Source organism: Bolinopsis microptera, chromosome 1 (genome assembly GCF_026151205.1).
Source record: "Bolinopsis microptera isolate Bmic1 chromosome 1, MBARI_Bmic_1.0, whole genome shotgun sequence".
NCBI lineage: Eukaryota > Metazoa > Ctenophora > Tentaculata > Lobata > Bolinopsidae > Bolinopsis > Bolinopsis microptera.
The window spans coordinates 7,959,120-7,979,768 of record NC_087072.1 but is presented as its reverse complement, the minus strand read 5'-3'; the positions used below and the strand labels follow the sequence as shown (position 1 = coordinate 7,979,768).

General features: G+C 36.5%; 4 protein-coding genes and 2 long non-coding RNA genes across 7 annotated transcripts in view; 3 read left to right on the top strand and 3 right to left on the bottom strand.

Annotated features, from left to right (window-relative positions):
- Positions 1-45: 45 nt before the first annotated feature.
- On the top strand, positions 46-2,625 carry LOC134821026 (uncharacterized). The gene is made up of 2 exons (XM_063831693.1): positions 46-1,629; positions 1,800-2,625. The coding sequence occupies exons 1-2, from the start codon at positions 660-662 to the stop codon at positions 1,961-1,963; spliced, it is 1,134 nt and encodes a 377-aa protein (XP_063687763.1). The 5' UTR covers positions 46-659; the 3' UTR covers positions 1,964-2,625.
- Positions 2,626-2,930: 305 nt separating this feature from the next.
- Positions 2,931-4,475, bottom strand: LOC134811998 (organic cation/carnitine transporter 2-like). Its single transcript, XM_063819211.1, has one exon. It carries the CDS (start codon positions 4,473-4,475, stop codon positions 2,931-2,933), a length of 1,545 nt encoding a protein of 514 aa, XP_063675281.1.
- A 3,284-nt stretch (positions 4,476-7,759) lies between these two features.
- Positions 7,760-11,978, bottom strand: LOC134821021 (uncharacterized). The gene is made up of 3 exons (XR_010160962.1): positions 11,895-11,978; positions 11,357-11,445; positions 7,760-8,013 (listed from the first exon to the last, which is right to left on the bottom strand). It is a non-coding gene; the product is annotated as an uncharacterized LOC134821021 (long non-coding RNA).
- On the top strand, positions 9,731-11,267 carry LOC134821013 (uncharacterized). Its single transcript, XR_010160961.1, has 2 exons — positions 9,731-10,516; positions 10,647-11,267. It is a non-coding gene; the product is annotated as an uncharacterized LOC134821013 (long non-coding RNA).
- Positions 11,979-12,203: 225 nt separating the features above from the next.
- Positions 12,204-17,576, bottom strand: LOC134820995 (palmitoyltransferase ZDHHC3-A-like). 2 transcript variants are annotated; one of them, XM_063831664.1, is made up of 7 exons: positions 17,450-17,576; positions 17,153-17,315; positions 16,414-16,483; positions 16,056-16,171; positions 15,231-15,408; positions 14,944-15,074; positions 12,204-14,650 (listed from the first exon to the last, which is right to left on the bottom strand). In XM_063831664.1, the coding sequence occupies exons 2-7, from the start codon at positions 17,285-17,287 to the stop codon at positions 14,483-14,485; spliced, it is 798 nt and encodes a 265-aa protein (XP_063687734.1). In that variant the 5' UTR covers positions 17,288-17,315; positions 17,450-17,576; the 3' UTR covers positions 12,204-14,482. The 2 variants fall into 2 exon arrangements, with proteins under 2 accessions (XP_063687734.1, XP_063687741.1); XM_063831671.1 differs by having other exon boundaries at positions 14,411-14,650; positions 17,153-17,292; positions 17,450-17,527.
- The window catches only part of LOC134820974 (septin-7-like), a 32,620-nt gene continuing 28,234 nt past the window's right edge, over positions 16,264-20,649 (top strand). The window contains exon 1 of the mRNA XM_063831644.1: positions 16,264-16,274. The gene's annotated coding sequence lies outside the window, so the exon portion shown is untranslated. The remainder of the gene's footprint in view (positions 16,275-20,649) is intronic.

Sequence of the window (20,649 nt, the reverse complement as noted above, 5' to 3'; positions counted from 1 at the left end):
TGCCAAATACTTCTTGGAGGTTCTGTTTCCAAGTTAACCGTAAACCGTTCCCACGTTGCTGTCTCGTTCTTTTACTTTTCTGAAAAATTGATAAATGAATTTACGATGATCGATTTATTTTTTATTTCGTAAATCGTTAATTTCGCACGTTTTCACGTTTCATTTGTATCTAGGCACATGTAACAATTTCAGATTCTCAGAAAGCTATATTCACAAGTCATTCACTTGCTTAGGCTTAGTTCTTCATGGAATATAATATGGGAATATGGATAGTGGATACTGGTAAAAACACATGTAATAAACTCATTATCAGATGTTATTACATGATGTTTTTTCATTTGTATTTTCGCTTTTCAATTAGTAGCGTCTGATCTAGTGATCTTGGCAGACATGATTTATTTCTATATTTCTCATATTCCAGAAATACGCTCGTGATTAAGAATTGGATGCAGCAACACTAGGTCACATTATTACGTGAAAGCTAAGGTTGAGTAGGGTAGATAAAAAGTGTAATATAGCAAGGTTACGTCAAGAAATCTTTGTATTTTCACTGGTAGCGTCTGATCTTGGTACACATCCATATATTTCTATAACTTGCATAAGACTTTTTAACGGTACCAACCGTTGTTAACACGCTTAACAACTCATTTCCTTTAAAAATGTCTACCAACTACGATGACTGCGATCTGTTTGGGATAAAGAATGAGGCTGAGAGATACATCTATGGGAGTTGGCTGACGTTAGTAGTCATATCTTCTCTTCTGGGAGACACCACAATCCTCGTTGCTTCCATAAAGTACAAAGCCTTCCGTCTACACAGGACAGTCGTAGTGTTCATCCAGCATGTAGCTGTTTGTGATATGTTCACTGCTGTAGGCATGCTCTTACCTGTAGTAGTGTCACTGATTTATGACAGCGGTGGTTCTAATGAGGTCATCAAATTCATTCGCTTCTTCATCGGTTACTGGGTGTTCTCTGCGAGCCCACTTCTCATAGGTGCCATGTCAGTAGGCAAGTTTCTTCTGGTGAGATATCCTTTGAGAGCACGGAGCTGGTCCAAAATGAAGACACACAAGCTGTGTGTTGGACTCTGGATATTGTCACTTACTGTTCCAGTGCAGCACCTTCTCGTCGACATGGACGATGTTGTGTTTGACTGCAGGACGTACATGTGGAACTACAGGTACTCCTCCGAGATATGGAACACACTGATGCCGATCACCACCGTGCTGGCTTACCTCACTCCCAATATAATCATCATCATCGCAACAATCCTGTTGCTGACAAGTGCAAGAAGGGTGGCCAAAAGAATGCAGGAAAATCTACGCTGGCAAGGAACCATGGCTGTTGTCATCACTGCAACAATCTTCACCATATCCTTCCTTCCCATTACTGTCTACTTCATCGCTGGACCTCTCCTAGAAACTGATTCCGAGGAGCCAGGGCCGTTTTTCAACAGGTACTACAGAGTGACAGAAGCTGTGCTGTTCACTAACGTTATGGCAAATTTCTTCACGTATGGCCTCACCGTAGCCAGCTTTAGAGATTTCTTAAAGACGAAGCTGATAAAGAAATTATTACCGTGTCTCTCCATCGGTAACCTCTCCCAACTTACTCGGACTTCTCAAGGTAAATACTTCCTCATCTTTGCTTTGTTCAAAATTCAGTTGTTAGCTATAAATCTAAGTACTAGAGCATTTACATAATATGTAATATGTATGGTAATGTGATAAGCTCGAGTAAACATGTGACGGTTATTGCTTATTTAATCACCAATATTTAAACAATTATTTTTTCAGGAGAAACGACAGCATCAACACGAGTTGCAAACGAAGAAAGTAAAGCAGAAGTTGGGATGGTAGCGAAAATGGCGACAGAAGGAGCAACTTCTCAGGAACAAAGTGGCCAGAAAGAAGATGGGCCAGACAGCTCTATCAGACTTATTCGGCATACTTCCGTTTGAACTAGCTTGATCAAAACTGGCACCAGAAGATGATCCAAATAGTTACAGAATTGACTTAATGAAATAGTACAGTTGAAGGATTCGTTGTTGAAGCGATTTCGAATTTTTTATACCTTACAAAGTGAACATTAAGCAAATCAAGATTTAAGAAACTTACATTAAAACCTTAAAAGATGCAATTATATGTGGCAGATGGTTGCATAATTATTATAGATGAGTTTTTGTTTGCTTTTGAGTTGTTAAATTAACCGTTTTGAACGATTGCATTTTTGTTTCGATTTTATAATTAATACTTGATCAAGATTTCAGAGTGAACAGTAAACACGGAGTTAATTTTTAAACGCGAAGTTAATTTTTAAACTGCACAAATTTTATTTCTGCATAAAACAGTTACATTTCACGAATATTTTTGTTGAAGGATTTTCCACAGTTTTTGACAGCTAACGTTTTTTCAAAGTCAAACAAAAAATGTTTGTTGAATTTACAGCTTGCGTTTGTTTGAAAAATCAATAAATGAATTTATGATGATCGATTTATTTCGTAGAACCTAAATTTCGCAAGTCTTCGCGTTTCATTTGTAATTGAATCTAATTTGTTTTTAAAGCTACAGCTTGCCTTTCTTTGAAAACTGAAAATATTTCTATAAAAATGGAAACATCATCACTTATAATCGAAATCTACAGTAATTTACTAGGCAATATAATATGTAATAATATCTTATAACATCTTGTACATTAAGTAATTTTGTGCATGGAAGTAAACATTTAACATAATAATAATATGTTCAATGTTTAAATAGTGAAAATAAAGTGAAACGTCGAATTCCGGACCTGCATTATACATATATCTTTATTCTTTAAAGTCTGATCGTTATAATTCAAATCACGTCTAAGAATTGAGTTTTTCCTTTCTTAAACAAATAGCTCTCTGCGCTTCCTTTAAAAACGTTAATCCGATTAAATATATTTTAATTAACAACATCTTTCGGTGTCTCTGGTATCCCTTTCCCAGTAGTGTCAGGCAGGAAAAGGACCGCCACACATCCACAGACCGACAAACCCGAGAACAGTGCCAGAGGTACTCTCCTATCGGTCACCCCGTAAAGGAGGCTCACATACGCCCCGAAAATACTGCCTAATCTAGCACAGCTGGAACTGAGACACACTATCATACCCCGGTGGGAAGTAGGAGCTAGCTCCCCCGTGTACAGATACACCATGGAGAAGGTGCCGGAGGTGGCTACACTCCCCAGTAAACTGGCTATTTGCTCGATCGTCCAGGTGTCCGTGATATCCACGTTCAGCATTGCGAAGAAGTTCATCACGGCTATTCCTCCAAACAGGCAGATTGTTGCTCGTTTTCGGCCGAGAAGTCGACAGATAGGGATTGCTGACACGTAACCGAAAGCATCACCAAGAGCAGCGAACAAATAGCTGGTAAAAAGGTCTGACCCTATTTTACTCCAACCCACTGTGTACGCGTAGGTAATAAGAGACACAAGGAACCAGCAGGCCATACAAAGGAGAGCTCTTTTCAGCAGACAGGGATATTTCTTAAAATCACTTAATTGCTCCAGGTAATTCTGGGCCCTTTCTTCGTAAACAAGATTGATACTGTCAAACGAAAACTCATTTCTTGTGATCTGGAAAAAAGAAATAATGTTTTCTTTGGCCTCCTTCTCCATACCCCTGACTAAATGAAACCTGGGAGACTCAGGGAGCGGGACCACAAAGAACATAGCAGTGGAGATGACACAAACTGCAGTCAGAGCCAGGTACAAATACTTCCAATCATCAATCAGATAGCCCAGCAGCACTAAGATAAGGTAACTTATGGACCAGGAAATATTGAAAAAACCAGCGGCCACATTCCTTAGACCCATAGGAGCGTACTCTATGACCCAGCAATATACACCAGTGTAGTTGATGAGAAGTCCGAACCCAGATATTATCCTAAACGCAAGGAGAGCCTGATAGTTAGGAGCCACACAACTTGCTGCTGTCGCTACTATCGTTATCACCCCGCCTACAATCGCACCCTTTTTCCGTCCTATTCTATCAAAGAGTCCGGTGGAGCACAGTAAGCCAGCAATGGCTCCGATGAAAAAAGAGCCTGATATTGTGGCCAGTCTGCTTTCTTCCTTACAGTAGATATTCCAATCAGTGGTAAAAGTTATCTTGCTTGTCGTCCAGATGAAGTCCATCCCTGCCTCCATTTCATTATCGCACATTGTCTTCTGGGTGAAGAAGTCCTCTTTCTCAGACATTTCTGCGTGGAGAGATGCACATTTATCCGAAGTGCACTTCCAGTCCTTGTAAGGAATGTTGCCCGTGATAACAGTTACGTATGCTACAGCACCAGAATTAAGTGCTGTGCTCAAAGCAGCCCAGTAGAGAAGAAACAGTGGGAGATTCAATCTTTTTACAGTTTTATCTACAACTTGTTCGATCGTCAGAGACTCTTTGTAAACCGAATCTTGTGGCGGCTCATTATTTACTGAGACCTCTTCCATGGTCAATCAAATCAAAATATAAAGGATAAACGACCAAAATGAGCTGAGATGAAATCAGACGTGTTTGCAGAAGAGCATGACCAAAATCCCACACGTTGGGGGGAGTGTATGGGAACTGGGTAAAAATTAGGATTAGACTTGCAATTATCGTTTTTGCTCTTTAAATAATCTAATCAGTAAATCCTCGTTTTTGGCCCTTGCCGTGGCCTACATCATCAATAATTATCCATCATGGTTCACAATTTCGGTATGATTGATTAATTGTCGTTGTAACGCCATGAACCGTGAAATTTGAAATATGTTATCAGGTTTTAGATCAAGATTATAATAGATCTGCTCTTAATTTACATATTCATACTTCAGATGAGTTGGTGGTCTGAACAAGTAATGTTTATCTAAAAAACCTAGTATATATATGCAAAAAAATCAGCATGTGATAACAGATCTACGAAGTGAATGGTAATTTTTTTGCTTCTTTCTCAAGGAGATCCTACTACTCTACTAATTGCGTACATATCACTCGTTCATTTGTATTTGTATTTTATGGCCCGTTGACCCAGTACCTCATCTATCGCTTGCTTGTTTCCATTTCCTACTCACTCCTTACATTCCATTTGAATTGTTTGATAATTTCAATTAGTTATTAAACTTTATTATCATCGCTCCACTTCATGAATCATCTACGGGTAAATGCCTCACAGAATGGCTAGCCTCACAGAATGGCCAAATTTGTAAATGTTTTTGTAACTAAATTTTTATAAAAGACTGGTAGGTTTTGTGGATACCATATGAAACAAAAGTCTTCTGGCAACACTTCCTGTGGTGAAATCATTAACTAGGACCACATTTTCTGGCATAAATATGACTGTTTATGTAGAAATTTTGAGCACTGAAAAATTTGTTTTCAAATTTTTGAACTAAGTTTACATTTTGGTGAGAACTTCTAGCACCAGTATGACAGAAGATGTATTCATCAAACAAAACGAACATTGTTCAATATAGGAAGAAAAAAATTCTAAAATGGCTACACGCCTCACAAAATGGCCAAAATATGCCTCACAAAATTTGTTTTCAAATTTTTGAACTAAGTTTGCATTTTGGTGAAAACTTCTGGCACCAGTATGACAGAAGATGTTTAAAGAATAGTATTCATCAAACAAAACGAACATTGTTCAATTTAGGAAGAAACAAAATGTTAAAATGGCTAAACGCCTCACAAAATCGGCCAAAATATGCCTCACAAAATGGCCAAAATTTAAAACTCCTTTTATTCAATGAAACCATAAGTCTAAAGTATTCACAAGCTATTTATCATACAATAACACCCCAGATGGAGTGTTTTTACAGCCGAATGAAGGTTATAAATCATGAAATCAGGGAATATGAACAACGCCACACAAAATGGCCATTTTTGGTGTAGGAAACTATGCCCTTTTTATTCAGTTCTAAGAAATTTCACCTATATGGGGGTGTTAACAAGGCATATTAATACCAGCAGCATGCCTGAAACAAGAGCCAAAGGTTTTAGAAAAATAAAATTTTCTCGTTTTCTTTTTTTTTTTGCCATTTTGTCAGGCATTTTTTCTTTTTTGTGAAATAATTTTTCACAGCTCAGTTTTTTCGTGAGTTTTAGGTTATTACCCCATTCCTCAATAGGTTTTCTAAGAACGTGTGGTGATAGAAATTTAAAAAGTATCTCCATCAACAAAATTATAGAAATTCAGATTTGGCCATTCTGTGAGGCATGTTTTTTTGGTGGAAGATTTTCCGGCCAATTTTTCTCAAAGAAAAAATGGTTATGAGATTAAATGAACCCCCGGGAAGAAAAAAATGAGTGTCAACTTAGCTTCTTATGAGATAAAAACTGGAATAAAGTGTGTTTTGTGACTTTGAGAGACCTTCCTTTTTTTTGGCCATTCTGTGAGGCAAATACCCGTACGTGTTTTAATTACCATCCCTCAACAATAAATTTTGGATCGATGTTGTATACTTTCCATTTCCAACCTTAAAGCTGACTAGATAGCAGTTGCAGTTTAGCAACCAGGGAATAAACTCACGTTTCGCAAGAATACATTTCACATTTTAATTTTACAAAATTGTATCTATAATATCGTGAATACATCACTCTGTTTGCAACATTCCAGTTAAGGGGGCATACCCCAAAACAGTGGTTTGTGCCGTCCAGACCAAATGACCTCATAGGCAGTTCAGTGACCTTCTAGCGCACCGTTTCCACACAAAAAAAATTATTTTGAGGATTCCCATTTTTGTAATCGACCATTTCCTGGTTAAGATCGCAATTTTCGGAAAAAATTATTTTGTGGTTGAGACGCTATAAGTTAATCATTTCTTGCGGTATCGGGTTGAAATTTTGCTCGCCGTTTATTCACAACTATGTCAAGGTGTGTGTAAAATCTTGATATCGTATCTAAAAAGGCTGGTGTGTTAAAATAAGTCAGAAAAGGACAATTTTAGCTTTTTGACTTTAAAAATTCATAAATGAATTTTTAAAGTCAAAAAGCTAAAATTGTCCTTTTCTGACTTATTTTAACAAAAAGTCAGTCAGGGAAGATCGGATTATTTGATGCTTGACATCAAATTGTTCTCTGAATTCTGGCGCAGTTTTTGATGCCCTCAAAAATGTTTTTACTCATTCACCTCCTGATCTATTGGACCTCAAAGCCAAACAACAAATTTAGGCACATTTTTCGTTTTTAATATTTACTGATTTTTCTAAAATTTTGCAGATAAAAAATCACATTTTCTCCCATAACTTCAAAGGGAAGCATTTTAGGGTGTTTTGTTCTTCATAACTCATATATAAATGTGCTAGTTGCGGTTATTTTGCACCCTTCAAAAAGTCACTAGCACATTCCTATCAAAATTTTAGAAAAATCAGTAAATATTTAAAAATTCATTTATGAATTTTTAAAGTCAAAAAGCTAAAATTGTCCTTTTCTGACTTATTTTAACACACCAGCCTTTTTAGATACGATATCAAGATTTTACACACACCTTGACATAGTTGTGAATAAACGGCGAAATTTCAACCCGATACCGCAAGAAATGATTAACTTATAGCGTCTCAACCACAAAATAATTTTTTCCGAAAATTGCGATCTTAACCAGGAAATGGTCGATTACAAAAATGGGAATTCTCAAAATAATTTTTGTTTGTGTGGAAACGGTGCGCTAGAAGGTCACTGAACTGCCTATGAGGTCATTAGGTCTGGACAGATTTGGGGTATGCCCCCTTAAGTACATGGTGTAAAAATTTGGGATTAATTTAATATTTGGAAGCATGAATAACACGCATAAGGGGTCGATGTTAGAAGAGTGAAAACTACACTATAGTACAACTTAATATGATCAATCATCATTAATCAGTAATTAGTAATACGCAACACAGTCTTTGTAGGAAATATGTCTCCACTTACCAACTTCATAATCGATGGTTTCAAAGTCCAAATATTTATTCATTTAGAGGACTGAAGAACAGCGGAATGAGCAGTTAGAACCATCTGAGGAGACACATAACCTGAGAAATAAAAATATAAGCTTAAGCTCTTAAGAGTTAAGTCTTTATAGTACAAAATATATGTACCAACTTATACAGGGTGGGCCAAAAGTCAGTGTGCAAACGTTGGGTCTTATACCTCCGCCGTGTTTTATATTTGAGGGTTGTTGCTTTGCAGATGGTTTACTGTACCTACTGGTTCGAGGATTCCGTCACCAAAATTTGAAAATTCGAATATTTTAGACCACGCCCATTCAATATTAAAACACTTATATTGTTCTCCCCGAACATGCTAGATGTCTAATTTTTTCAGAGACGGTAGATTATTAAATATTGCATATGATCTGAAAATATGAGGCAAAACGGATTAGAAATGACGAAGTTATCAAGCATTTTCTGTATCTCGTTAACAAAATTGACTGGGTGATTATGTGACACCGCGACACGTCACTTTAATTGGGCAGCCTTCATGATTCCCATAATGTTTAACAGGGTGGTTAACGGGGTCACCTAATCACGTGATTAGGTAAACCAATCACATGATCACACGTAATGAATAACCTCGACACCTCGTTAAGGTTGATATCTCGGTCATCTGAGAAGCTATAGAACTCTCATTTTTTCAGGGCAAACGTAATTTAAATGGCCAAACACAATTCAATAAAATTTGGCTCGATCCGACTATCCAAACTATCAAATAAATGCGAAAATGAACCTTCTTTTGAAAAAAATGAACACAAATATGTTTCGATTTGAAAAATTTCTCGAACCAGTGGTAGTAGTAAGTCATACCAGAACAAATTATTTCAATTGGGCACTCAGTGACTGAGCTATTAAGGCCAACGTTTGCACACTGACTTTTGGCCCACCCTGTATAATTGTAAAATATTACACTGCAGTGATGCCCTGGTTATCACTATTCACTAACAGTAAAAAAGTAAACAACTTACTTTTGAATATTTTTGAATTCCAACTTATCTAATTACAAAATAGCATATTGAGGACTTGACTGCTGGTGAGTGGTGGGGTGGCGACATTCGTTTCCTTTTATCATGGTACATTCTCGTTCATGTCACCACCCCAGGCTGGATGCAGTAAATGCGGACCAATGGGCGAGACATTATTTCTTATGAGTTGGTTTGTACTCAGAAGTTAATTGAAGGATTCAATACCCATCAGTGGCGCTCAATACCCATCAGTGGTTCCCAATACCCATCAGTGGCCCCAATACCCATCAGTGGCTCCCAATACCCATCAGTGGCTGCTAATAGCCATCAGTGGCCCCAATACCCATCAGTGGCTGCTAATAGCCATCAGTGGCCCCAATACCCATCAGTGGCTGCTAATACCCATCAGTGGCCCCAATACCCATCAGTGGCTCCCAATACCCATCAGTGGCTCCCAATACCCATCAGTGGCTGCTAATAGCCATCAGTGGCGCTCAATACCCATCAGTGGCTCCAATACCCATCAGTGGCTCCCAATACCCATCAGTGGCTGCTAATAGCCATCAGTGGCCCCAATACCCATCAGTGGCTCCCAATACCCATCAGTGGCCCCAATACCCATCAGTGGCTCCCAATACCCATCAGTGGCTGCTAATAGCCATCAGTGGCCCCAATACCCATCAGTGGCCCAATACCCACCAGGGCCTCCCAATGATCTGTCACCTAGTTATTGTAGTTACCTGCTTTCCTATTATATCTGTGTTACTGCTCTATTTATAAAAATATTTTTTGTAAAAATTGCACTGCCTTTTCAAATTGGTCCTGTATTATATAATGTCGATACTGGTTATTGGAATCCCGCCCAGACGATTCTCGTGGTTAGTAGCAGTGAATATATGAATATATAATGTAACGCACGCTTCCGAGACAAAGGGATATAGATTTTCAGATAGTTCCATTGTTTGATTATGCCATGTTGATTTTGTTGGTTGTCTTGCTTGGCGCTGCTGCCTCTGAGAACACAACTTACTCTCACCCAGTTGAAATTGATTTCTCAACCTCAGCACCTGTGAATACCACTAAACCTACAACCGCGAGACTGGTCATCGCACCAAAAAAGAGACAAGACCAGTCAGATGAAACAGAAAAAAAGGAGCAGATTACTCCCCAGCCAGTAAAACCCACAATCTCTCTCACCATGGAAGTCAAAATGGAAGCTGTTAATCTGATATGCACTTCAACTGGACCACCGTTTCTAAAAGGCTATTGGAAAGTGGGTCATCATAGGATAGATAGAGTCACTGAACAACTTAGTGACACAGAAGGACTACAAACGCTGACTCTCACACTGAAACTTTTACCCTCGCAACTTCAGTACACATACCACAATGAGTATTCTTGTCACGTGTCCAGCTTGCAGACTGAAGTCATGGAAACGATCAAAGTGCACGGGGACTGGTATAACAAACACAGAACTGGCGGTGATGAGTGTTCAAGATGTGAAATTGTCCCGTACAAGAACCAACCAATCGATTATTACATCGATTATGACAGCTACAAAGTTCACGATACCGTTGGTAAGATATTTTTTAATAATTGTGGCATGATAATAAGTTGAAACAATCTCCATGTCAATATAATTAAATTTCATTCTTCATTTTATGTAAGCTTATATTAACTTTTTAACCGTTAACAAATCCCCATTAGGATATCGAGCCAAGAAAACATTGACAGTGGCGATATCAGCTGTATGTTTATTCTTCTCTCTTGCACTGTGTGTCCAGTGTGGCGTATTGGTTTTAAAAAAGAAGAAAGACGAAGAAGACGAAGAAGAACTATCAGAAACTACTCAGGTGGAGAGACAATTTGAGCGGATTAAGTCATTAAATCTTCACAATGAAAGTGCTATCGCTCCTGATTATGCTGCGATGAGAAAGATGAGTTCATTGAAGGGGTTGACCGTGGGAAAGCAGTAAAAATAAAAGCGAAAAAACTGCTGAGAAAACACAGAAAAAGAATGGAGGTACGATACCAAACTAAGGAAAAGATTTTACTCCATCCTAGAATAACATAAAATCATTCACTCTCGACAAACTATATTTCTATCGATATCATGGTACATGTATTTTTTTGTCTAATTTAAAGATGTAACCATTTCAGATGAATTAACATTTATCACGTAGCGAGGTGTTTATTAAAACGGTGAAAAAAGTTTGAATATCAACAAAAATATTATTTCTAGTACACGTTTATTGTTTTAAATCTATAGTGAACTGCGTAATTAATCTATTGAACAAACTTTCGGTTCGTTTTCATCTTTTAATTGCACAGCAGACTTGTGATCTTCAAAAATAAAAACAAGGTACAGTAATTAAATATTAAAAATTACTAGTACTATCTATAAAAGATCTCCTAACCTTTTTTCCTTTGCTGAGAGAGAGAGAGAGAGAAAAGAGGTTTTATATATCAATGAAGACAGTCATCGCTTCAGTGAGCTCGTGTTTACCTGAAACGGAATTTAAATTAAACTTCTGTTTCTCCTCTCCAATAAGTTTTAGAATGAGACACCAATCTCAGTCCCACTTCGACGGTACCAGTGGCACGGTAATTATCTTACGGCACCATGATTAATTATTGAGTCGGGCTGATTCCGTCAAATGGCAACAGAAAAAGGCAACAGACGAGAATAAGCGTTGGCAAGAAACATTTATACATAATAATATGTACTGTTATACCTCAGTGGTATAATAACACTCGCAATTGTAGATCTCGGCAAGCTTGTGCAATCATACAATCAACTGCGACATTGCTTCAGTACAATAAGATGATAATTGTAATCTTATTAGGACAAACTTGTCGCGGCACGGACTAAAAATTAATTCGACATTGTGAGACACCAAAGTTGGTTGATAATGATCATTTATTGACAAGAACTGAAAGTTTAAATAAGTTGACCTTGTTGAGAGAACTGTGCCCAGAGATTTACACCAGAGTTTTTGAGTCTTTTTGCTTCCCATCCTTATCTTTTAAATTAGATCTATGTAGAATAGTGGTGTAAAAATTGAATGGTTGGTAGTAAATGATATTTATTGTTGATTTTTAGGATAATCAATTTATCCACGATAATCTGTAATATGTTAGTTTCAAGTACTGAAGTGAGAATTGGAATCTGATTTGACTATTCTAAATGCTTCTAAGGTCAACTTTATCATAGAGTTTGTGTAGCCAATCAACTAAAGAATTTAGAAAACTGAAACAACCAGATATTATGAAACTGATCTCAATGTTTTAGCTGTATAAACAACTTGGAATATTATCAATTTTATAGAAAGAATTCTAATCAACATTTTATTATCAAACTTGCAACAGCACTAAACTTTCCAGCCTTATTAAAATTCAATGGAGAGGACTTAAACTAGGTTATTTCACTACAAATGCTTAAAATGTATATAAACCGATGTCAAGCCAAAAATAATCAACTCCAAATTCTTTAAAACTTCAAACACCTCTGGATCTTACACCACCAAGAGCCACCTAAGAACTTTTAGAATTCAGCTGTTAATTTTAGTCTCAGCTCAGTCTAAGTTTAATTATCGCTGTTAGTCCTTTTAACACTAGTATTACTATGGAATTTGTTGAAACCTCTCTCTCAAATATTGCTTACATAACATTGCTCTTGTTCCAGTATTTTCTGCTTTTGTAATTTGTAATTTGTCGAGTAAAGACTAAAGTACTAAAGCGCAATCTGTCCTCTACACAGCAAAGCAACTCAGCAGATAGAAGGGTCCACACTCTCCTCAACCCTGATCCACAGGTAGGATTGCATGTATTAACGCATGTCAGTTAGTAAAACTATTGTTTGTGGAGACTAGAAGTTTGGTTGAAATTTTATTTTAGATTTTGTTACAAGCAACAGCTTATAAATCGAGTTTGTGTTTTAGTTTTACAGAAATACGATACACTGTACACTATACACTACCCTCGATTACAATTTAATTTTAACTCTGATTTGATGAAACTGCAAAGTAATTTAGAATGAGAGATGCAGCCGAAATTTCTGTGAGAGCTTCAATAAATTTCCCGGTTTAAGGCGTGACTGGACAGATTAAGAAATAAAGGCTTTATACTAGAATTGCATGTCATGTAATTATACCCAAATTGTTAGATACAGGGTGACCTATTCGTTTTCTGACAGTTCCCAAGTAGTGAACACTGATTCGTCAAACCAGCTCCAAAAAAAGCCTAACCACATACGGCAATTTATAATCTAAACATTTGCATATTATAGAGTGATTGCTATCCTCTTTCTTATAAGTCCACCAACTACAACCTTAATGTTTTAAATTGGGTGACCGACAACTGAACCCAATTGAACCTAGTTCCCACGCAGTTAACAGGCACCCAATCAGCTTAATTGGGTGACCAATCAGCTTAAATCCCAAAACGACAACTGAACCCAGGTCATATCACAACTGAACCCAACGATCGGATTTTCAGGTTCTACTTCTTCGCAGGAGACTGTGGTCATTATCACTATAGGACCACTGTAATTTAGAGCATTCATTTTGGAGCCCTGTGCTTACCCCGGTAAAATATTATACCGCGATTTTCAGGTCAAATTATAAAACCACTGTGCGCAATATAAATTTATATAGGCGTCTCCTCTGTATATAATATCTATATCATTTAGCGATCAGAATGATATACATTGATGTATATTGAGTCGAATATCTGCCATTGTACATTGTACATTCCGATAGTAATAACAATACTGACATTTTCAACATACTTTCGTTTAAAAAGTTTCCTCTTCATTACATGTGGCGATAGAGCAGAGCTAATCGAACAACAATACTGTTTAATCGGTCAATAGTTACATCATGGTATTCAGATATGGATGACATTACTTAAAGACTGATAATGTGACCCTACAAAGAAAGTGTTGTGATCCGTGTGCCAAGTGTTGGTTTAACCGGTTTTAGTTTTCCAATCATTTCCGATCATTTATGCTCGGAATGGCTTTCTGACGATCTGGGTAATAAAACGGGAAAATTTTAGTTGTGATTTGAATGTCCATGCCTTAAACTTTACAATTTAGCTAACCGCAGACAATAATAGCCAACCGTGGTTACTGTTTCAAACAAATTAATCAAACGTTTTAGTACGGATGGTGATTGGTGGTGGCCTGGTGCAATTTACTCGATACAAGATAAATGTAAAATGTAACTCTACTATAAACACCGTTGTACACTTAACTACCAAACTATCGTAACTAAATCTACTGACTATCGAACAATCTCGAAATTTTAATACATCATGTTCATATAAATCATTAATGTAAAGTTCCATATCCTAGTTAAACCTGTACTATTTAACTGCAATACTGGATTTCACATATGCCAGATGTTGAAAAACTATTAAGATCCTTATAAAGCGCTTCATTCTTCATCTACATAAATATCATATCATATCATCATAACAATATCATGATCAATTAATATCAGATCATTATTGTTCTCTGGGGACTATAAAAAGTTTTAGCGCTACACTTGGAATTTGTTCTGGTGCATCTTGGGCCCGGGAGTAAGGTGAGATGGCATGACAGGAAGTAACCAGGTACAACCTGCCTGTGTGCCAAATACTTCTTGGAGGTTCTGTTTCCAAGTTAACCGTTCCCACGTCGCTGTCTCGTTCTTTAACTTCTCTATTCCCTGCATTATCAGCATTATTATTGTATTATTATTATAAACTATTGACCGTGCAATGATAATACATTTTGTCATGGAGCCAAGTAAAATTATCTGACTCCAGCATACTGGGCTATTATCTATCGTTGTACATAATATTGTTGCACATAATATCATGCACTTATACAATATAATACATTATACATACACGAATATAGTCAAAAGTTGGTGGTAAAAAATCTCTAGCAATCTACAATTTCAAAAAGGGGAAGCAAACAAAATGTAAAGTTATAAAGTCTACACAGCACTCCACTAACCGTTTGGTCGTCTAAGATTGCGTATATTTGAGTACCAAACATAATACCAGTAAAAAGGCCAAATAGTAGTGAAATAAAGAGTAGGATTGTGAGTAACATCAGCGATACTGGAGGGGAGAGTGACCCGCAACCTGGACAAATTGTATTATATGGTTACTGGGATATGTAATTATTTGGAATTTAAATGCTAGTAGAAAGAATGTAGTAGTTGGACTTGCACTGAGGTCGGAGCATTTAGCAGATTGAATTTCTAGAAATTAACGACCTGAACGATTATTTTCACTTACTTCTCCACTCAGAATCACTGCAAGTAACAATCTTCTGTACCGCCATATACATCGCGTGGACTGATATGGCAAATATATAGAAAGTAAAGAGTATGAAGAACTTCTGGTTTTGCTGGCCCACGCAGTTGTTGACCCATGGACAGTGGTGGTCCATCTTTCTTACGCATCTCTTGCAAACCTGAACAGAAGTATGTGTGTAAGAGACTATAGTTAATTGGTTAGTTATCTTGTAAAGTAGTGGCAGCAGACTGAACCGTTGAAAAGGCAGTGAACTAGTTTAGGTAGTGAAATAGTTTAGGCATGAAAATAGTAGACTCAGCTTCAGATGTAGGTTACGTCGCGTACAAAGTTATTGTACATAGTTGTATATAATTATATTTTTTATTTCAGAGAGTGTAAATCTACTTTATGGCTTGTGAAATAATGGATAACCTAAGTCTGAAGGATTTAATGATCAAAGATCCCTGATATTATTTAAATTACCAAGTCTAAACTGTAAAATATTCACAAGAAGTCGAGCTGAGGAATGTATATGGTGAATGTGTATTTGTTTGCACTCAAATGAAATGAACAAAGATATGACTGTGAATATTGTTACTGCTATATAGTATACATGTTACGATGGTATTCCGGGTACACAAATGCTCAGCCGTATATTAAAAATCTTTTATTCAAAATTATACAATTACAATGTACATTTACCCGGCAATTTCCATAAAATGTGCTCCGCATTCAGGCCGTATTTATTTTCTGGGTCTCAAAATAACATCAAGTCAAACAACTAAATTAGGCATAAGCACTGAGCACTGAGCACTTGGTACTTACACTACAGTGATGCGCACGTTCAGGTTTAATACTGTTACACTTAAGACAGAGCACTGCACTTCGAAGCTCATCTTTACCCGTGTATCTCACGTTATATGTTTCCATCGGCACTGTACCTGTGTGATTAAGGTAAAGTTAGGGTGGTAATATGTGGTAACATAATGTGGCACATTTTTGATAAATCAAATTATAAGTGTAAAATCCGTGTCAAATAATTTGTAGAATTTATGTGCTTAATATTTCTTCAATCAACAGAACGAATACATACAAGAATTCAATTATTCACATGGCACAATTTGTGAAAATTACTGAGTCTCCTGTGAGTAACTTAACCGAAAGAGAAGGAGGGAAAACTAACCAGGATTGGTAGTCATTGCTCTGATATGACACCACAGTGCTAGCAGAGAAAACGTCCAGAAAATTCCGACCTGTGATTAATATTTTAACTAAATTATTAGGTTATTTAAACAACTTATAGTAAACAGCAACAGAACCAAAATGAGGGCAAAATGTTAAATAGCACAGGTTATCTATTAACTCAAGAACTCTCTACTTTTGGTGCCCTATCACAGTCTCACACAATTAAGTCGTGAACTATAACCTATCATGCACATTGCAGATAATAATATAAATAAATAAATAAATAAAGCAAATTTTATAAGCACTTTATCAGTAAATATTTGAGTCAGTTATAAAATGAACCATAGATGATGCTGTCAAGGAAGAAGCAAATCAGATCGTAAGACTGTTAGTAGTACACCCTACTAGGAAGATACAGATAAAGATATTAATATTAATTAAAGATATTAAATATAAAAGTGGAATATGGCATGAACGAAATTTGAACATAAAACGGTCGCAGTAAACTTTCAATTTTCGTTAATGTATCATATTATGTAATAAATAGAGCCTTCAAATCATTTGAAGTAATTCAGTTCACATAAAATATCAATGCATGACGTAGCAATACACTGCCTGATGAGTAAATACTTTATCATGTTTATGATGATATTATTAAAATTAACAAAATAAAGTTTTGTTTGATTATAATTCAACTTTTAAAAATTATCATAATGAAACTAAAGAAACTGACTGACCTGGATAGTTTCGCTGACAATAGGATCAGGAAGTAAGACAACTGAGATGATGACAAACTGTGAGTATAAAACTAACAGGTAGGTGAATGTGCTGCAAACAATCCCAGCGACGTCGTTAACAAACCACTCAAACATTATGTCTGAAGCACAAACCCTGATAAATCTGAGGCAAAGAAATACCAGTTAAATTATCACAGATAGTTTATTAGTCAATGAAACATTACGAATGTTAAACGCATGTTTTAATAATGGTATCACCACAGTTACAGCGAATAATTTTGTAAATGTATCTTATACCAAATCGTATGAGCTATGAGTAGAAGATCTGTCTGCTGAGATGCTTGGAGGAAATCAGGTATGGCAACTCAAAGTAGGTGAGTATAACCTTCCACTGGAGCCACATACACCAATTTCATATCTAACTGTCAATTGAATAATAATAATAATAATCTTATACAGTTACATAATTGAAACAATTATGGCCCTTTTTGTGGGCAGAGTATGTGTCTTTGTTGAAGTGTCCTGATATAAACTTATCTGAGTGACTGCATTCAAATAATTTAAGGAGAGTTCTCTTAAAACTTTAAGACAATAGGAACAAATACTAGGACCTAATAAAATCAAAACAAAATGCAGCCACCTAATTTGTTGTTAAGCTTTCTCTTCTCCTACGATTGACTAGAGGAACCATCTTTGGCGAGTATTAAGGACTTAGACCATTACAAATACCGTGCTGTAAGTTTGCAAAGCATGTGGACTAAGTGGGTCGAGAGTACTCGACTTGAAAGTGGGTGTTGAGAATCCTCAACTAGACTAAAGATAATGACGTCCAGAAGATGAGGCAGTAAAAGTGAGTAGAAGAGGCTGAAGGAGAAGAAATGTCACAAGAAGATGGGCAGGGAGAGCACTATAATAATCATTTTCATGATAGTTCACCAATGGCAATTTGTGCTAAAGAGCGGAAGGCAGTGATGCTGTTATCACTATCATCTCTTAAGATAGACCAGCATGGTTGGTCACTAGAGGAATGCTCCTGCAGGGTTTCCTTGTAGGAACAGATGCACAGAGAAGATTATGTGATAATTGTAGCCCAATACCTGACAACTGAATAAAACAAGGTAAATATAGGTAGCTTAAACAGAATTATTAAGATTTAATATTACTGGGATAAGCATAGTAATCTTTCTTTGCTGCAGACTGATTAATAAGCCACTATACTATGTTGTTATGTATATAGCCTGTTAGAATCCTGCCGTGCTTGAGCCAGTTAGTCACCATACCCGTCCCAGTGGCAAATAGTCAGGCGTCCAGGAATTTAACACCTAGTCAAAATTTGTTGATAACCGGTAAAAAAAGATTCTTGTGGAAAAAATATTCACATTAATTTAAAATTAAATCAAACTTGGTCGCTCTCAGGGCTAACGCGATGTTACATCATTTTATCGACTCGAAGTTCGAATCGAGCGCATTCCTAGATTCCATGACTATTTCTTACCTATAAGATTGCTTGACTATTTTTTGCGCATTCAGACACCAAAAAACGCGCAGAAAACGCGCGCTATCCATTCCTCCTTCCTCAACATCCCGGAATATGAAAAAATAGTCATGTAAAATAGTCATTTAAAATAGTCATGCAAAATTTCAGCTCTGATACGCTAAAATATCAAGTTAATCTTAAACAATCGACAATCTAATATGAATCCTCCCAATCCTCCCAGCCATATTAACTGGTGAACGGTGTAAATATAGAGCGGTATTTTAAAATGTAGCATTCAAAATTTTATGGATTCAAGTTGGCTCCTTTAGTCTAGATTCATTTAGAAAATTCTCGAAGTTCGAGTAATACAGTATTCTCAGGGTTTGGCGCTTAAGGAAGCTTCACATCCGAGACCGATTTCCACGAATCAATTTAATATTGTAGCTACAAGTCAACAACAGTGCAAGTGGGAAGGAAGTGAATCTAGCCATTGCTACTATATCAGGGGAACTCGTGTGTTCTAGGCTTAAGCAAGCTTCACATCCTAGATCATCTAGAGTACAGTGCAGACAACCCCCTCCATTATACATCCCTATCCCGCTTTAAGTCCGAAGTTTATCATTGTTTATTGTCCAATATTGTATCTAACCTGGCAGAAGCAAGCTTCAGATCCAAAGTCAGGCCATAAATATCGACACAAGGTCGAAGTCACTTTCAGAATAGCGAATCATTCATCATGCTGATGAGAGTCCAATCTTAGAATTCGATCTACCGAGTTGGTATGAAGAAAAGTGTAAGGATGTTTGTGAGCTAGGCTTTATACTTCTTTTAAAAAATATTTCCTTGCGTTTCAAATAAATTAAAGAATTCTCAGAAATTTTTTATTTAATTTCAAAATTTGCAATTGCATATTCATCCGGTAATTATTCTAATGGATACGCTAAGCATTTCAAACTAATCTTGACCTGGGAGAAGAGCTGACCAGTGACAAGTCGGCCGCAAAGCGGCCGAAAAATATATAGCCTTTTTTTCTTCCCAAACTGGATTCCTAGTCATATTTAAAATTTATTCCACTGGGATACCCGTAGTATATTCCTTGGTAATAGAATAACTTTAAAGTTTTTCAAACTGTTGCTATACGTAATTGATTTAAATAAAAATTTGTTGTTTTCTTGAAATTGGTTGTTTTCTTGTATTAATTTCTGTATCTTGCAGAATAGCATTTGTTTTAGAACTCTCAAACCTACAAATTCCTAGCGTGTCCAGAGCTAGGGTGACTCCTTGGCGTGTTGTGGCCCCAAAATCTTGAAAAAACAAAGAAATACAATTGTAAAGAAAGTTTTATAATTACTGCGACGAAGGATAAACAATTGATTTAATTCAAAATAGGAAAATTCAAACAATATACACATAATATAGCATTGACCCTATTATATATAAAAATTCAATATGAAATTCAATAAAAAATCTTAGTAAATTTTATAAAAACCCTTTAAGTAGTAAACGTTTTTAAAGTAAAATTATTCAAACAATATACACATAATTGTCACAATGACCCTATATAAAAACAACCCTTCAAAAAATCAATATATTCCCTATCTCAGATATTGGGAGAAAAATTTGAATATCAACCTTTGCCTTGTGGCTCCAAATTCAAATCTAAACTGTTTATATCAACAAAGTTCTTTCTTGCACCTCTGTCCCCCCGTAGAGAAATCACTGTTGTTCTTAGGATTTCGAAACGAAGGCGCTTTCTTATGTATCCAACAACATCTGAATACCTTTGCCCTGTGTGGTATTCCATCTTGCTAGCAAGCTTCTTTACTAGTCTTTCAGCGTCACACCCATTCCACCAGATGTTGAGAAAACTAACGGCATGAAGCTTCCTTTCTCTACTTCCAGAACCCTTGCATTGTAACACCTTTTCTTCTCATTTTCATGGGACTGGTACATTGCTGGGATCGATTTGCTTGCATTGGAGGGGGCTGGGGCATGGAATACCCTTACATCAAAATATGCC